The sequence below is a fragment of the Eleginops maclovinus genome, chromosome 23 (assembly GCF_036324505.1).
Source record: "Eleginops maclovinus isolate JMC-PN-2008 ecotype Puerto Natales chromosome 23, JC_Emac_rtc_rv5, whole genome shotgun sequence".
NCBI classification, from domain to species: domain Eukaryota; kingdom Metazoa; phylum Chordata; class Actinopteri; order Perciformes; family Eleginopidae; genus Eleginops; species Eleginops maclovinus.
In genome coordinates, this window is record NC_086371.1 from 1,533,546 (window position 1) to 1,550,000 (window position 16,455).

The 16,455-nt window shown below is 43.2% G+C and overlaps 1 protein-coding gene across 1 annotated transcript in view; it reads right to left on the reverse strand.

Moving 5' to 3' along the window:
- Positions 1-16,455, reverse strand: part of glra1 (glycine receptor, alpha 1) — a 54,398-nt gene that overhangs the window by 35,237 nt on the left and 2,706 nt on the right. Inside the window, exons 2-4 of the mRNA XM_063877291.1 lie at positions 7,414-7,637; positions 1,674-1,756; positions 245-382 (exon numbers count right to left, since the gene is read on the reverse strand). Of these exons, the coding sequence (XP_063733361.1) occupies positions 245-382; positions 1,674-1,756; positions 7,414-7,637 (445 nt within the window). The remainder of the gene's footprint in view (positions 1-244; positions 383-1,673; positions 1,757-7,413; positions 7,638-16,455) is intronic.

The following is a 16,455-nucleotide window of genomic DNA, read 5'->3' on the forward strand; positions in this document are numbered from 1 at the left end:
TGTGTTGCAGTGCAGGGCTAAAGGCAGTGCTCACCTGTGTTGTAATGCAGGGCTAAAGGCAGTGCCCACCTGTGTTGTAGTGCAGGGCTGAAGGCAGTGCCCACCTGTGTTGTAGTGCAGGGCTAAAGGCAGTGCCCACCTGTGTTGTAGTGCAGGGCTAAAGGCAGTGCCCACCTGTGTTGTAATGCAAGGCTAAAGGCAGTGCCCACCTGTGTTGTAGTGCAAGGCTAAAGGCAGTGCTCACCTGTGTTGTAGTGCTTGGTGCAGTAGCGCAGGTCCTTCTCCTCTTTGAGTATGAACTGAGGTAGCGTCAGGCCGTCGGCCACCTGCACCGCTCCCTTCTCATCCCACTCGAAGATGAGGTCATTCATGGTGTATCCGACTGGAGAGGAGAGGAGACGGGGTAAGGCTCTTTTCATCAATGTGCGGGTCATGTGAGTTACTCAACTTCCCCCGGGGGGAGGGAGATTATCTCTCTGTTGTCTGATTGGGGGTGCCGGGTCACTCAGTGAGAGCTGCACCCCCTGCAGGGGTTTCAGGGTTAAAGGACCAGCGCCACACAAATTGAAAACACCAATACCTGGATAGTGCTCTGAAACTGTTCCAGTGAGGTGATCGCCTATATAATCAGCAGGAACATGTAGTAAAGTATCCAAAGCAAAACTACGGGTTGTAACAAGAAGATTTAAAGTAGAGTTATTTGTCCTGATTGATTGTGAAGGGAGGACATAAGATATGGATGAAACAGAAAGGAAAGGTCAAATAGACAGAAAGGAAGGAGTATAAGAATAAAGGAAGAAGGAAAGGATGGAAGAAATGGAGAAGAAGAAGCTGGATAGAGCGGAAGAGGAGATACAACTCAATGCAATCGAAAAAGACGGAAGAGGAACACGGTTCTGTTTCATTGGCTTTTTATTACAACACTTCCTTTGAATTGTGTTTTCATCTTTTTCATTCTTATTATTTTTATTCATTTATTACAAAGTTGTATTTTTTTATTATCTTAAATATTTTATTGTATTCATTCATTTTCTTTTATGTATGCTTTACTTTTAGAAGAGTGGATTATATTTAGTATTTTAAATTGATCTATTTCCATTTTTATATATTTCAGCTCTTTGTTTTACTTGGAATCTTTTTGATCATGTAATTAATATTAAAGAAAGGAGGATCAATGAAGGAACACACAGACCGAGAGGGAGAGGATGAGAGGAGGGGGATAAAAGAATACAAAACAGATGTAAATGAATAAGACGTTAAAGAATGGTCTTGGGAAAGAAGGGGACAGCAGGGAGGACCTTTTCTAAAATCTATTATTGATGATTGTTTCCTGATCTGAAGAAAGTTCTGTAAGAATCAAACCACACTTTGACTCCCAGCGTGAGACTGAGCTTATCTGAGAGTCAGACGGTGACTTTAGTGTCCGTCACTTCCTTTTGATTGTGAGACAGAACAGAAAGTATCAGGTGGCGCAGAGGGGATCTCACTCTGTCCCCCCTCTCTGAGATGACCACAGTCCCTTTGTAGAAGAACAGAGCTTCTTGATCCCCTCTGTTCTCAAAAATCGAGGTCACAGAGAAGTGTGTGTGTGTGTGTGTGTGTGTGTGTGTGTGTGTGTGTGTGTGTGTGTGTGTGTGTGTGTGTGTGTGTGTGTGTGTGTGTTAATGACTCACAGCTCTCCAGTTGCATGATGCAGGTCTGGACGTCCATCGGGAAGTTCTTCAGATCCATGGGACAGGCCAGGATCAGTGTTATTCTGCAGACACACACACACACACACACACACACACACACACACACACACACACACACACACACACACACACACACACACACACACACACACACACACACACACACACACACACACACACACACACACACACACACACACACACACCACTTAGTACTTAGTAAGAGGATTATCTGGATCTTTATCAGTGTCACACAAACAGTCAGTGCCGGATAAAGCAGTGATGGATCAGGACCTGCTGGAAATTTACGATAAATATTAGATATTTCATTCTTTTTATTTTGGATTTCAATTTGTTTTTATCCAGACTGACTTATGATAAGTGCAACAACAATACCTTAAACTAAATGTGGCTTAAGCTGGAAATAAAGCCCAGAAAATGCACTTTTTCCCGCTATTGTTTTATGAAAAAGCTTTTGTGGGAAATGTTCTTATTTTAAATGTAAGTGTTTAGTTAAAAATAAGTACGTCTTAATTACAAATGGGCTGAAACGTGTGTCATCTTTTTGAGATCTTTTTTTAGTTTGGAGGAAAAATTCTATTTTAAAAAAAGTTCAAAATAAAGAAAAAAAGTCAGAATTCTGAAAAAAAAGTTGAAATTCTGAAAGTCCAATTACAGAAAGAAAAACAATTAAGAGAAAAGTCAGAATTCTGAGATTCAACTCCGAATCTCAGAACGCTATGACTAAAATGTGACTTGTTGAGATCCATTGAGAGGGATACTGTTTATTTATCAGGAGCATGAAGAAGAACATTTCTGATTTCCTCCTTTAATCATTTTAATGAAAAGGATATTCAGAAAGATAATTGTTGCAGCATTGGAGTAACTTCCCAACCACTGACTGATCATGATGGGGAAAGTAAGGAGAGCAGCTTCACTGCAGCTCTTCCTCCTCCTCTTGTTCTTGTTCTTGTTCTTGTTCTTGTTCTCCTTCTCCTTCTCCTTCTCCTCCTCTGCTGGAGGACTAACAGGACCGAGACCTGTCGTTGAGCGGGCGTGCAGAAACCTCAGAAGGAATCTTGTTTCATGCAAGGCTGATCCGTGAAACTCTGGAAATTAAAATGTTCATCCCGCGTCGCGGCGACACATTAGCTTTGTGAGTCTCGGGCACGGAAATTAATTACCGCTGTCACATGGGGGGAACATATCTCTGCAGAAGTCAACGTTTCCCAGAAATTAATGGAAAAACTAGGCTATAACTGATATGATGCATCACTGAAATTAATGACGTTCATTCTAAAAGGAGATTTCTACCATTAGAAACACAGTGCCTAACATTAATACTGCTCCACTTCTAACACAGATCTCAATATTTACCTTTTTGAAGCTGTTTATTTACAATTAGGGAAGAAATCACGTGTGATCTTCAATTAGAGCTTCGACAGATCATCATTTTCATTGTCAATTATTATTTTGTACAGTTAGTCAATACACCGTGTGGTGTGCAAATGTTCCATTATGATAAGAAAATAACAGCAAAGCCATAACACTTCACTTTTTAAGCTTTCAAGAGAACATATATAGTATTTGGACTTTATAATCGATGAAAAGTTATGAATATTATATCAAATTCAGCACCTGAAATCTTGAGTTCGTACTATGCTTTGTATTAATATAATTTCCTGAATAAGAATCAACAAATATGAGAAATAAATCTCACTACAAGACATATTTTTGTCAACCACTTAGAGATTTCCAGCCCCTTAGCCTACGTAAAATGTGTTGGAGCGATAGCCAATAGGAGCACGAGTATTCCATAATGATGTCACTATGTTCCGGAAGTAAATAAAGGAGTCCAATGGAGGCGTTTCAGGCGAGTGTGTGGGAGAAACTTTTGAGCCTTTGCAGACCATTTACATGCACTAACAGGGCCTCTTTAAGTTGTCCGTTCAGCCGTGAAATCTGATTGGTTAAAGACATTGCTGCTAATTGATAACCGTGATGCACTAATTGGCGCGCTGAATCGATCGCTCCGTGGCGATCGGGGAGCTCGTTATCCGTCAGATGTCTTTGAAGGTAATTCTCAGATGAATGCTGCGAAAAAAAACCTCATCCATTCAGGAGCGCTCGTTTCAGTAAAAAAAAAAAGAAGGTTCCTACAGATTGTGATCTGTCAGCAGATTGTCCTGACGAGGTGATTTCTCTACACACACACACACACACACACACACACACACACACACACACACACACACACACACACATACACACACACACGCGTCCAGTCGGCCTGATGTACCAAATAAACTTTGCCACGTCTGCACATTGTTAGAGCCTGACAAGATGCTGAATATGTTTTACACACATGATGAAGCCTCCACAGATGTCCCACTTTCGGAGAGAGCTCTGTGGTTTTCCTGTCGGCTGCATCGTGACACCTAAAAGCCAAATGCTGACTTAGTTTAGTTGGAGCCTTTCTTTTTCCACCACTGGAGTTTGGAGACTGAAACCCTGTAGGGTATTTTGTTCTACTTGAGATAGATTATATAAAAACCTGCAGGAGATGATGAATAGGATAGCCTTGACAAGAACTGACATGGAAGATATCTGATGAGTGTGATTTTCTTGAAAGGTAAATAAATGCAATGTGAATGGTTTGGAAAAGGCTTGGTGTCAAAACATCAAAGGTATCGACCAACAAAACCCGTAAAATACATAAATACATCAGTTAAAACCCCACAGGTGAATTTAACGAGACAACTACACGTCATCAGGCCCAACATTAGCCTCCTTTAGCTTAGCGGTGGTGAGGTGAAGTCATGTGACCGTGCTGTAGTTCCTTTATAGCCCAACATTAGCCTCCTTTAGCTTAGCGGTGGTGAGGTGAAGTCATGTGACCATGCTGTAGTTCCTTTATAGCCCAACATTAGCCTCCTTTAGTTTAGCAGTGGTGACCTTAAGTCATGTGACCGTGCTGTAGTTCCTTTATAGCCCAACATTAGCCTCCTTTAGTTTAGCGATGGTCACGTGAAGTCATGTGACCGTGCTGTAGTTCCTTTATAGCCCAACATTAGCCTCCTTTAGCTTAGCGGTGGGGACGTGAAGTCATGTGACCGTGCTGTAGTTCCTTTATAGCCCAACATTAGCCTCCTTTAGCTTAGCGGTGGAGACGTGAAGTCATGTGACCGTGCTGTAGTTCCTTTATAGCCCAACATTAGCCTCCTTTAGCTTAGCGGTGGTGACGTGAAGTCATGTGACCGTGCTGTAGTTCCTTTATAGCCCAACATTAGCCTCCTTTAGCTTAGCGGTGGTGAGGTGAAGTCATGTGACCGTGCTGTGTTCCTTTATAGCCCAACATTAGCCTCCTTTAGCTTAGCGGTGGAGACGTGAAGTCATGTGACCGTGCTGTAGTTCCTTTATAGCCCAACATTAGCCGCCTTTAGCTTAGCGGTGGAGACGTGAAGTCATGTGACCGTGCTGTAGTTCCTTTATAGCCCAACATTAGCCTCCTTTAGCTTAGCGGTGGAGACGTGAAGTCATGTGACCGTGCTGTAGTTCCTTTATAGCCCAACATTAGCTTTTTTCTTCACAAATCCTAAAGTGGTGTTAATATGTGGAGATTATCTGCTGAACAGAAGCCTTAAAATAAAGTGTGATTTAGTCTTTAGCTATTTTTCCTAAATCAATGACTGAACAAGATTTTTTGGGAATTACAGTTTGATAGATTTTCTTTTTACCACCCTACATGGGACCACCTCTCAGCTCAGATCAATCCCTCCTCTCTCTTCTGAAGAACATCAGGAGATTTTGACTACATGTGGAATTTAGTTTTCCAATCTCAAAGAGTTCACTTTCCTCTCGGCCATCGGTCACGCCTCCTCTTCGCCGCGCTCCACCGCTGAGCGATAAACATCAAAACACAAGAGCCCACTTTCTCTGTCTTCCCTCGAAAAGGTTTAATATCCCGAGCTCTCCGTCGTCCCATGGACTGAGCTGATTGACGAGGGTTCACTCCGATGTTGTCAAGTTCACAAATGAAAGCTTCAGAGGGGAGAGTGGGGGGGGGGGGGGGGGGGGTTCATCCCTTTTTTGTGGCGATATTTACAAAGGACCAATCTCACTCCTCCTCCTCCTGCTGGACATGAAGGTGAAAACTGGGGTTGATAACAGATTAGATTCGCTGCAGGAATACCAACAGAGTAGATTTCCATGGCTGCCGCGTCTCCTTCTCATTCGCCCCTGAGCAGAGGCAATAAAGGCGAAGAGAGAGGGTGGGGGGTGGGGAGGCAGCGACCGCCTAAAAGGTTTGTCGGCTGAAGGCGGCTATAACTCTGAGAGCCTTGAATGGGATGTCTTGGAGATATGAAAAGAGAGAGGAAGCAGTGCTCTGGAGGAAATAAAAACGTCCAAGTCTGACGCAGAAGATGAAGGTCTTTGGGATGCAATAAACAGGAAGTCAGAGCACTCACTTTCTGTCTTCCATCAGAGGTTCATAACTGATTGTTTCAATTTAACCTCCAGCCTTTCTCCATCTCCTCTCCTGCTGTGACTCCAAACTTTTCTATTACTGTTAAATCTCTTTTAAATCATCTTTGGACGGCTAACACCACCAGTGATATTACAATATGTAATTTACAAGTTAATTCTATTGTCGCACTTTGAACAAATGAGTCTGGATATTAACACTTTAGTAATCCATTTGATAATGAGGCTTTTTTATTCGTGGTTTGAATGGAAAACCTCACATTTCCTCTCCTTACCGTTTTAAAACTGCTGAAAGTTAATTATATTGTTGCACTGTTAATGAATAAGTCTACATATTAGAAAAATACCGAATTTTGCAGCAACCATTTTATTAATGAGGCTTTTTTTTCACTGATATCTTCGTGCCTCAAAGTGTTTTACAAATGCAAAAGTTAATTCTGTTGATGCACCTTTAACTAATGAGTCTGGATGTTAGTAAGACACTCCATTCTGCAGAAATCCTTCTAATAAAGGCGGTCATTTTCTGTCTTCCATCAGAGTTTCAATATTAACCTCCATCTCCTCTCCTCCTAACTTTTTCCTATCACTGTTAAATCTCTTTTAAATGATCTTTTCTCTCCACCAGTATTAATGCGACTCTTCCCGCTGCTAGAATGTAATTGCATTATTGCACTTTTAATGAATTACTCTGGATATTAGCAAGACACTCCGTTCTGCAGCAATCATTTGAATAATAATGAGACTTTTTCTTCACGGTTGTATTGCAAAAACAACCACTCATCCTGTACAACTGCTAAAAGTTCATTCTACTGTTGCACTTTTAATTCATCAATCAGAACACTTGGAAGATTCTCCATTCTGCAGCAATCCTTCAAACACTGCAGCTACTTTTTCCTGTAACTGGGATCTTAAACCTCACATTTTCTCCACTGGAAATAATGCACTCTGTTTTTGGCAACTAGTAAAAGTTAATTCTATTGGTGCAGTTTTGACTAATTAGTGTTAATATGTGCAAGATACTCCATCAATCCTTCTAATAAAGAGGCTTTTTCCCCCCGTAACTGGAATATAAACCTCACATTTTCTCCACTAATCGTCTACAGGTCCTGAGTGATAATGTACTCCTTCTTCTACAACTACTGAAAGTTCATTCCATTGATGCACTTCAACTAATTAGTCTGGATATTAGGAAGATTCTTCATTCTGCAGCAATCCTCTCGTTTGCTCCACTCACCGTATGCTGTAGAGCACGTTGCCGTTTTTCGATATGCGCAGCAGCTTGTTGTCGGTGGTGACCTCGTGGAAGTTGGCCCCCTTCTCGTTGGCGAAGAACAAGTCAGGTTTCCAGATGGAGTCCAACATAGAGGGGTCGAGGTCCAGCGAGTCGTCGGGGTACTCGCTGTAGGCCAGCCGGGGGTCGTTCCACTGCTGCCGCAAGAAGATGTTCACTCTGTAGTCCTGAGAGGAGACGGGGAGGACAGAGGTGTTAGAGAGGCAGAGCTACAGCTGTTGTGCAATGCAGGGAACAGATCTACATCCACAGAAGTACTCATGCAATGCAGCGACACAAAATCAGTTTTTGGTCAGGGTTTTGTCAAAGCCGGTGATGCAGATTCTCCCCGTCAAAAGTTAAAGTGATGCCAGAAAACAATGAGTCCAGAAATATGGAGACGGGGTCAGATGTCTGGTCAGACGGCAGAGACAGCTTACGGAGAATAAATAGGGGATGGATGTCCGGTGGGTCTGCCGGTGTTTTAACGCAAGAAGAACAAGAAGTAAAGAATTCATAAATAAAATCCATCCACACTAAGAGGAGCTAACAACTTCTTTTATAGGACAAACCCAAATGGCCGTAACCACGACCCCTCTACAGGTGATCTGTTTTGTTTTCCTGCAGAAGTTCCCATTTGAAGATGCTATCGAAAATGTAATCATTTTGACAATATCACTATAATCTAATTTGCACATTTTTCTAATTTAATAATGGCTCGTTACAACAGAAGCAATTATACGCCACGATCTCTCGAGGTGCAGAGTCTCTCCGAAGCAGGCGAGGCGATTGGAGGAATATTGATTGGGCACACACACTGAATTACAACAAACCAGCAGAAGCCATGAAGCTTAGATCCCCCCCATGGTCAGGAGGATGTAAAAACAGTATCTGCAGAGAGACGGTTGCTATAAAAAGAAGGATAAAGGAAAGGGATGAAGAGAGTCTAATCGAGGGTCACTGCACCGCTGAATCGAGAAGCTGTGACTCGATACGGAGGACGGGATGGAGGGACGGAGGCGGACGTACAGATGGAGTGATGGATGCGGTTGAATGAGCAGGTTTTTATGGGTCTCCATCCATATGTCATGTTCTGCTTTATGTGAACGTAAGAGATTTTACTGATCCGGCTGAGCTGTGGCCTCGAGGGGATCATTTTGACCTCCTGTGAGAGACGTAGCATCTATCCTGACAGAGACGCTGCTTTTTCCATTTTTGTACGAGACAATCGTCGCCCACCTCCATCTATCTTCTGTTATATATTTGTGCTACTATACCTTAGTTGGACATGGTTTTTTCACCTTTACAACAAACCAGAATGCATGCTCTTAAACTTTGTATGCATGAGCGTCACTGCGGAGTCCATCAACCGTAGAGCCAAGAGGACGATTCACGTACGACGACAGAAGTACGGCGATCCTTGGCGGCACAATTCATCGTCTGCTGTACGATCTTATTAACTCATGGGGGTCTGAGCCCTTTTTCACATGTTTGGCTCGCCTGGTCTGTTCTGTTATTAAAACATGACCCCTGTGCTGCAGAATCAAGTCTTTACATGTGGTTATTCATAACAAGCTCAGCTCTCAGCATGTGTAGGGTGCAGGGATGTCCCATGGATGTGCAAATAGTAATGAGACCATAAGTCCAAGATGAAAACGTTATCATATGTTTTCGAATCCCACAGTGAAAGGCACACGTCTCGAGTCATCGTTTTTCTACAATAGATTACAAATCCCCTGAAATGGTACAAACAAGCGGCAAAATGTGTGATGAAGGTGTGGTGCTAAGCTCTATCGTGCATTTGGAAGTGAAACTTAGGCTCGCTCCGTTGTGGAGATATTTTGCGCAAAACCTTTTTCTGGCGTCAGCGGCAGGGTCGACCCGAGAGGGTTAGACGAATTAACTCTCCTGTCTTTGTTCTGTTTTTCTGTCTGAAAAATGCCGCCAAATCACGCTTGTACTACATCTGTGCTGTAAGATTTGCAACTCAGTCTACAAAATCAACAAAGCGCTCAGAAGAAAGACTTTGGGTGCGTCGTTTCTCCTCGATTCGTCCTCATGCAACAACATTTGCTTACACCCGATTGGAAACACTCAAGCCCTTACAAGTACAGCAGAGCTCATTTAACTCTGATTCCTATTCCTGAACTTGCTTATGGAAGCTTAGGGTTAGGGTTGTGTATGCTTGTAGTTTGGTTTTACAGTGTTACCTTTCTTCCAAAAACAAGAGTGAAACCATCCAAAAGGTTTCCAGGAATAGTGGGAAGCAGAGACAGGCAGACGGATGTGCAGAGTCGGCCTGCTGCAGATCTGAAGGTCACTGAGCTGCTGCTCACTCTTTAGTCTTACAGGGAGATGGAGAGAGATACAGCGGGTCGACTGACTCAGGGATTGATGAACAGGAGATAGAAGACTGTCGTTTCCAAAGACATTCACATGAGGCTACAGAGAGGAGATAATAACGAGTGCTTCTGGTGGAGTTGTTTTTGCAATGAGTAGGATGGATTCCTGAGGCTCAGAGAAGAAAGAAAGCCTTTCCCTTTGTGTCTCTGAACAATCACCTACAGCACAAGACTTAAAACACCCAGCCAGAACCCCACAGTGTGGCCATGGTTTGTGGATGTTGGGCAATGTCATGTCCTTCCTCAGGCTATCCTATTCTATGTCTTCAATCTTGCATGAGCGCAGAAATCCTTGGTGAGGTTTGCAAACCTTTCGCAGAGCCGTGTTAAGAGGAGGACTGAAACGCACAAATGAAAAAAAGGAAAAGCTAAACAGAAACATGTGATGAGTCTCGGTACGTTTCACACAGACTTCAGGGAAATGCTCAACACTGAAATGTAGCTCAACAGTTAAAACCATGCTCCGTTATCTAACATTAACACTGGGTTATCTGGTTCTGACCACTGGTACGCATGGAGGAAGATTAGGGGCACATGTGAACTTCTTATATTGGACCTAAAGTGACTGTTTTATTTTGTAGATCTGAGAAAAAAAGTCAGAATTCAAATCAGATTTCTTCCTCAGAATTCTGACTTAAATCTCAACGCAAATAAAGTGTCCCTTAAATTCTTACCTACACATGTTTTGTAATTAGGAAAACACTCATTAATCCCACACACGTTGGCAATCCAAGTAGCCCTTCTACCAACCCAACCTTAATCAGAATCTAATTCATACTTTTGTCCTGAATCAAGCTTTGACTCAGCAGACCTAACCCCTCTTTGCTGCCTTCAGAGTAAAAGCCTCTGCAGAATCAAACCCTGATACAGTTTGTCCTGCAGGAAAAGTCTGTAGTCAAATGTTTGACTTCTGACTCACGTAAAGCCGCTGCTCTTTGCTTTACTGATTCAAATGAAAGATTCAGAGTCTGGGTTTTAAAAGGGTTCCTCTGGCTGGAATCTGATCCGACCGGGGGTTAAACCCTGCAGCGTGGAGATGAACCTCCACCACCAGCCTTTTAAAACCTGCAGCCTCTGCTTTTAAACTGAAAGATCAATACAGCTCTGCAGGTCTGACTGGGAGTGTTAACAAATGTGTGTATCCCTGCAGCTCTAGCTTTACAAGAACCACACACTACGAGTTAAACCTTTGACTTAATCGGAAAAAAGCGAACTTAATTTCAACTTTGACGGTCAATATTTACTCTGGAAAGGAAGTGTCATTTGTCCGGTGAGAACAGACCTCCATCTTCCCAATCCTATAAATAAATCATGTATTTTAGGACGCAGTTCCTCTAATGTTATGTCTAGCAACCGATAAAATAAATGAACTCTCCGATATTATTGCCGATCTGCTGTAAGCTAGCTCGCTAACGTAGCTAACTGAGTCATTTCAGATATCCTGACCAACACTTCCAGTTCTGAGACTCACTCTGCAACAGCGACAGTTTAGAATACCGTCCCAAAAAAGACAAATCCTGCTTTTTCTGGTAAACTATAATTTTTTGTCAAAAAGAAAAAATACATTATTTATTTTATTGACAACTTTTTTTGTGAAATATATTTTTGGGTAATTTGTTTTTGACAATTTTTTTGTCGCCTACACTTTTCTCATCATTTTCCTCGTCTACTTTCATCCTTTTGTCACCAAATGTAATTCTTCTGTTCAGTAATCAACGTGACCAACAACCAGGGGTAAGACATCTGCAGTGACATCAGGAGGAGTCCTGTGATCACATCGTTAGAATAAGACCAGAAAACATTTCAGGAGAACAACAACAGAGACAGAGACAGCTTTATGATCCTGAACGGCACCCAGCGCTCCGGTCTCCAGCTGTGTGCGCCTCTCTTTAGCGTCCCCTGGTCTCCAGCTGTGTGCGTCTCTCTTTAGTGTCCCCTGGTCTCCAGCTGTGTGCGTCTCTCTTTAGTGTCCCCTGGTCTCCAGCTGTGTGCGTCTCTCTTTAATGTCCCCTGGTCTCCAGCTGTGTGTGTCTCTCTTTAGTGTCCCCTGGTCTCCAGCTGTGTGCGTCTCTCTTTAGTGTCCCCTGGTCTCCAGCTGTGTGCGTCTCTCTTTAGTGTCCCCTGGTCTCCAGCTGTGTGTGTCTCTCTTTAGTGTCCCCTGGTCTCCAGCTGTGTGCGTCTCTCTTTAGTGTCCCTGGTCTCCAGCTGTGTGCGTCTCTCTTTAGTGTCCCCTGGTCTCCAGCTGTGTGCGTCTCTCTTTAGTGTCCCCTGGTCTCCAGTTGTGTGTGTCTCTCTGTAGTGTCTCCTCTAATGGTGGTTTTCAGGGTTAGCACCACCATAAGGTTAAGGTCAGGGTTTGAATTAAGAATCGATCGAGGTAGAAGATATTAACTGTTGCACCCTCAGAGCTGTAACTTATTACATCCAGCGCCTGTTTCAGAGATGGAGTGACTGGAATTGTGTGGGGGTGGGGGGGAGTGGCATTTAGCTCGCCTCTCCATTCCCTTAATTGTCAATTATTCTCAGAATATGGAGCGGGGCCACTTCGTCCCGGCTGCAGCCGTCATTAAACTGCGAGGCGAGCAGAGAGGGACGGAGGCACGGCCAGCAGCCCCAGCAGGTGGCATTTAAAGTGTGTGCAGTGTGTGTGTGTGTGTGTGTGTGTGTGTGTGTGTGTGTGTGTGTGCGTAATACAGTCACATGGCAATCAGCCTCCTCCGTGAGACCCCTTCGCCGTTTATCACTGTTTATTACACGGAATATCTCACATGAAACAAACGAGCTTGCCCTTTCAAGAAGGAGTCGCCTTCTCTTCAGCACCAGAATATGATGAATAACTGAAATGGCGCCGAGATGAGGAGAGTGTGTGTCGATGGAGGGAGAGAGGGAAGGAAGGATGGAACATGGAGGAGAGGAAGGAGCCCACATCAGTCATACACCCGCCTGAGGTTTCGACACCAGCTCGGAAAAGGGCGAAAGTCGAGAGGAAATGGCCTTTATGCCATCGCTAAAGACACATTTAATTATGAACTCAGTGTTCACTCAACTCAGCTAGATGCTACTGAACTTTAGCACCAGCTCTTCATCCTACAGCACTCCTTTAAAGAGTCCTCTCCTGCTGATGTTCAGGTGTATATCAGTATGTAGAGTCTCTACTTTAAAGAGTCCTCTCCTGCTGATGTTCAGGTGTATATCAGTATGTAGAGTCTCTACTTTAAAGAGTCCTCTCCTGCTGATGTTCAGGTGTATATCAGTATGTAGAGTCTCTACTTTAAAGAGTCCTCTCCTGCTGATGTTCAGGTGTATATCAGTATGTAGAGTCTCCACTTTAAAGAGTCCTCTCCTGCTGATGTTCAGGTGTATATCAGTATGTAGAGTCTCTACTTTAAAGAGTCCTCTCCTGCTGATGTTCAGGTGTATATCAGTATGTAGAGTCTCTACTTTAAAGAGTCCTCTCCTGCTGATGTTCAGGTGTATATCAGTATGTAGTGTCTCTACTTTAAAGAGTCCTCTCCTGCTGATGTTCAGGTGTATATCAGTATGTAGAGTCTCTACTTTAAAGAGTCCTCTCCTGCTGATGTTCAGGTGTATATCAGTATGTAGCGTCTCTACTTTAAAGAGTCCTCTCCTGCTGATGTTCAGGTGTATATCAGTATGTAGTGTCTCTACTTTAAAGAGTCCTCTCCTGCTGATGTTCAGGTGTATATCAGTATGTAGAGTCTCTACTTTAAAGAGTCCTCTCCTGCTGATGTTCAGGTGTATATCAGTATGTAGAGTCTCTACTTTAAAGAGTCCTCTCCTGCTGATGTTCAGGTGTATATCAGTATGTAGTGTCTCTACTTTAAAGAGTCCTCTCCTGCTGATGTTCAGGTGTATATCAGTATGTAGTGTCTCTACTTTAAAGAGTCCTCTCCTGCTGATGTTCAGGTGTATATCAGTATGTAGTGTCTCTACTTTAAAGAGTCCTCTCCTGCTGATGTTCAGGTGTATATCAGTATGTAGAGTCTCTACTTTAAAGAGTCCTCTCCTGCTGATGTTCAGGTGTATATCAGTATGTAGTGTCTCTACTTAAAGAGTCCTCTCCTGCTGATGTTCAGGTGTATATCAGTATGTAGTGTCTCTACTTTAAAGAGTCCTCTCCTGCTGATGTTCAGGTGTATATCAGTATGTAGTGTCTCTACTTTAAAGAGTCCTCTCCTGCTGATGTTCAGGTGTATGTCAGTATGTAGCGTCTCTACTTTAAAGCTAAAGGAATAAAAAACATTCTGACCGCTTTACTGTTTTTAATCTCCAACCCTTTTAACTCTGCCAGTAAATCTCTACCAAATGATCGTTGTCTCCTCAAAATAATTACGTTTAATCCATTTTCCACCCTCACCTCTTGGTCTTGCCATGCTGCAGTTTCATTTCCCGCTCTTTTATTTCATCATGCCGTGAAAGGCCATCATGAAACAATGGATTGAAAAACTGGTCAGCTTGCAGATGTCATCCGGTCCATAAACCCCGGGCCTCACGGCTCAGAGGCTCCTCACGGCTGCAGATGGATGCACATTTAGTGTATCAAACTGAGAGGGGGGGATTGGCTGTGAAGTGTTCGATGATTCAAATGAGGGGAGAGTAGTTGCAGGGTGCAAATGAATGATTTTAGGGAATGATTTATAATTGAATGGAGGAATAATTTAGGGTTTATTAAAAAATGTTGAGGGGCCTCTGAACTGCTGCAGGACGCGGACATGTGTGCAGGAGGAGAGCGAGACTCCTGCGCAGTCTGAGGGTTCATATTCACGGTTTAATATCCCGACAGAAGGCCGTTAGCCTGCTCAGTGCAACCCTGAAATTACAATCCACCACCGCCACGCCGCTATGAACCATTAGGGAGGAAATGCTGTACTTACACAACACCACACTCATTTCAGCATGCATTAAACTCAGGCGGTGAACCACGCATGAAAGAATCCAATCTTCCTGTCCTCGCCTATTCTTCTTCTCCTCCTTCCTCGAACAACAACAACAACAAAAAATGGAGAAACAGCAGCCGCCGTACTCTAATTCCACGCCTGTCATAACATGCTGTCGCCTCCCCGGACGCTCAGGTAGGGAGGAGGTTACGGAGGCTCACACATCATGGCAGCACATCTGCCCGGCTCAGACGTCTGTGGATTGAGAGAGGAAGACGCTGCTTTCACACGGAATAAGCTCATCCAGCAGCAGACGCACCGCGGGACGTCAAACCCGTTTACAGCAGAGAACTTCTCTCTGGATGTCGGGGTTATTTTTTAGACGCTCAACCGTTTAACAAATGTCAAAGCTGCAGAAGTTTGAGATGAAAAACACGTTGCTCTTGTGTCACACACTGGGAATGACAGATTCAACCAGTTTGACTCCAGTGTTCACGTTGTTATTGGTCCTTTACTCGGATATCTTCAGTTATCTGTGTATTTTCTACTCTTTAATGCCAGTTTATTTCTATTTCTATTTTAGAATTCTTTATTTCTACTCCTTTCATTTCTAATTATGTGCCTTGTTATTTTTTATCAACCATTTTATTGTCAATTATTTCTTTTGTCAAGATACATTTTTTAGGCTGCTGCAACACATTTCTTTTCCATATTTGGAATCAAATAAGTACATCTGAACTTATTTTATCAGCAAACTATGAATTAAAATGTGTCAAAGGGGTTGTTTTTACACGATGGCGATGAAACTAAACTGGGGTTATTAAACACTGAGTTTGACGATATCAATATGCAATATTTACCTGTTAGCTATTAGTTAGTGAGTGTGAGTGTGTGTGTGTGTGTGTGTGTGTGTGTGTGTGTGTGTGTGTGTGTGTGTGTGTGTGTGTGTGTGTAGAGGGGAAAGAGAAAGGAGTATGACAAAGGTAAATAAAGTGATTGAGGTTTCCGTGTGTGAGGGATAAAGTCTGGGAGCTCTGTGGGGAGAGAGATACCACACATCACAAATACTCTTCCACAACTCCAATATTATATCTAACTATTAAGAAGACACAATGAAAAGCATTTATTCTACAGCGTCTGGAGCAAATTGGACTTCTTAATTGAACTAATCAGTCATTTAGAAGCCAAATATGTTATGTTTTCAGTAGGGAAGAAATAATGCAGGTTATCATCATCAGCTTACTCTATCACTGAACTTCTAATGGCTGTCTTTAGCTCATATATACCTTACATCCTCATGGTTACATATGTGGTCCGTGTGTGTGAGAGAAAGCAGAATAGGGGAAACATATAGTTGAAAAAAGAAGCGTTTGTGTGTGTGTGTGTGTGTGTGTGTGTGTGTGTGTGTGTGTGTGTGTGTGTGTGTGTGAGAGAGAGAGAGAGATAGGGGAAGAGTGAGTGAGCAAGCGAGCGGGAGAGCGCTGAAACAGGAATAAAGCCGTGTACCGCCGGGACTTCAACACGCACTGCGCCATTCTGCCTACTCCATCTATCACTGTGTGTGTGTGTGTGTGTGTGTGTGTGTGTGTGTGTGTGTGTGTGTGTGTGTGTGTTGAGGGATATTGTAGTCCAAGTTTAAATGGAGAACTACACACTGCAACGAACCCCGTCGCTGCATGGAGGAACCTCCCTCTGACTCCGTATTG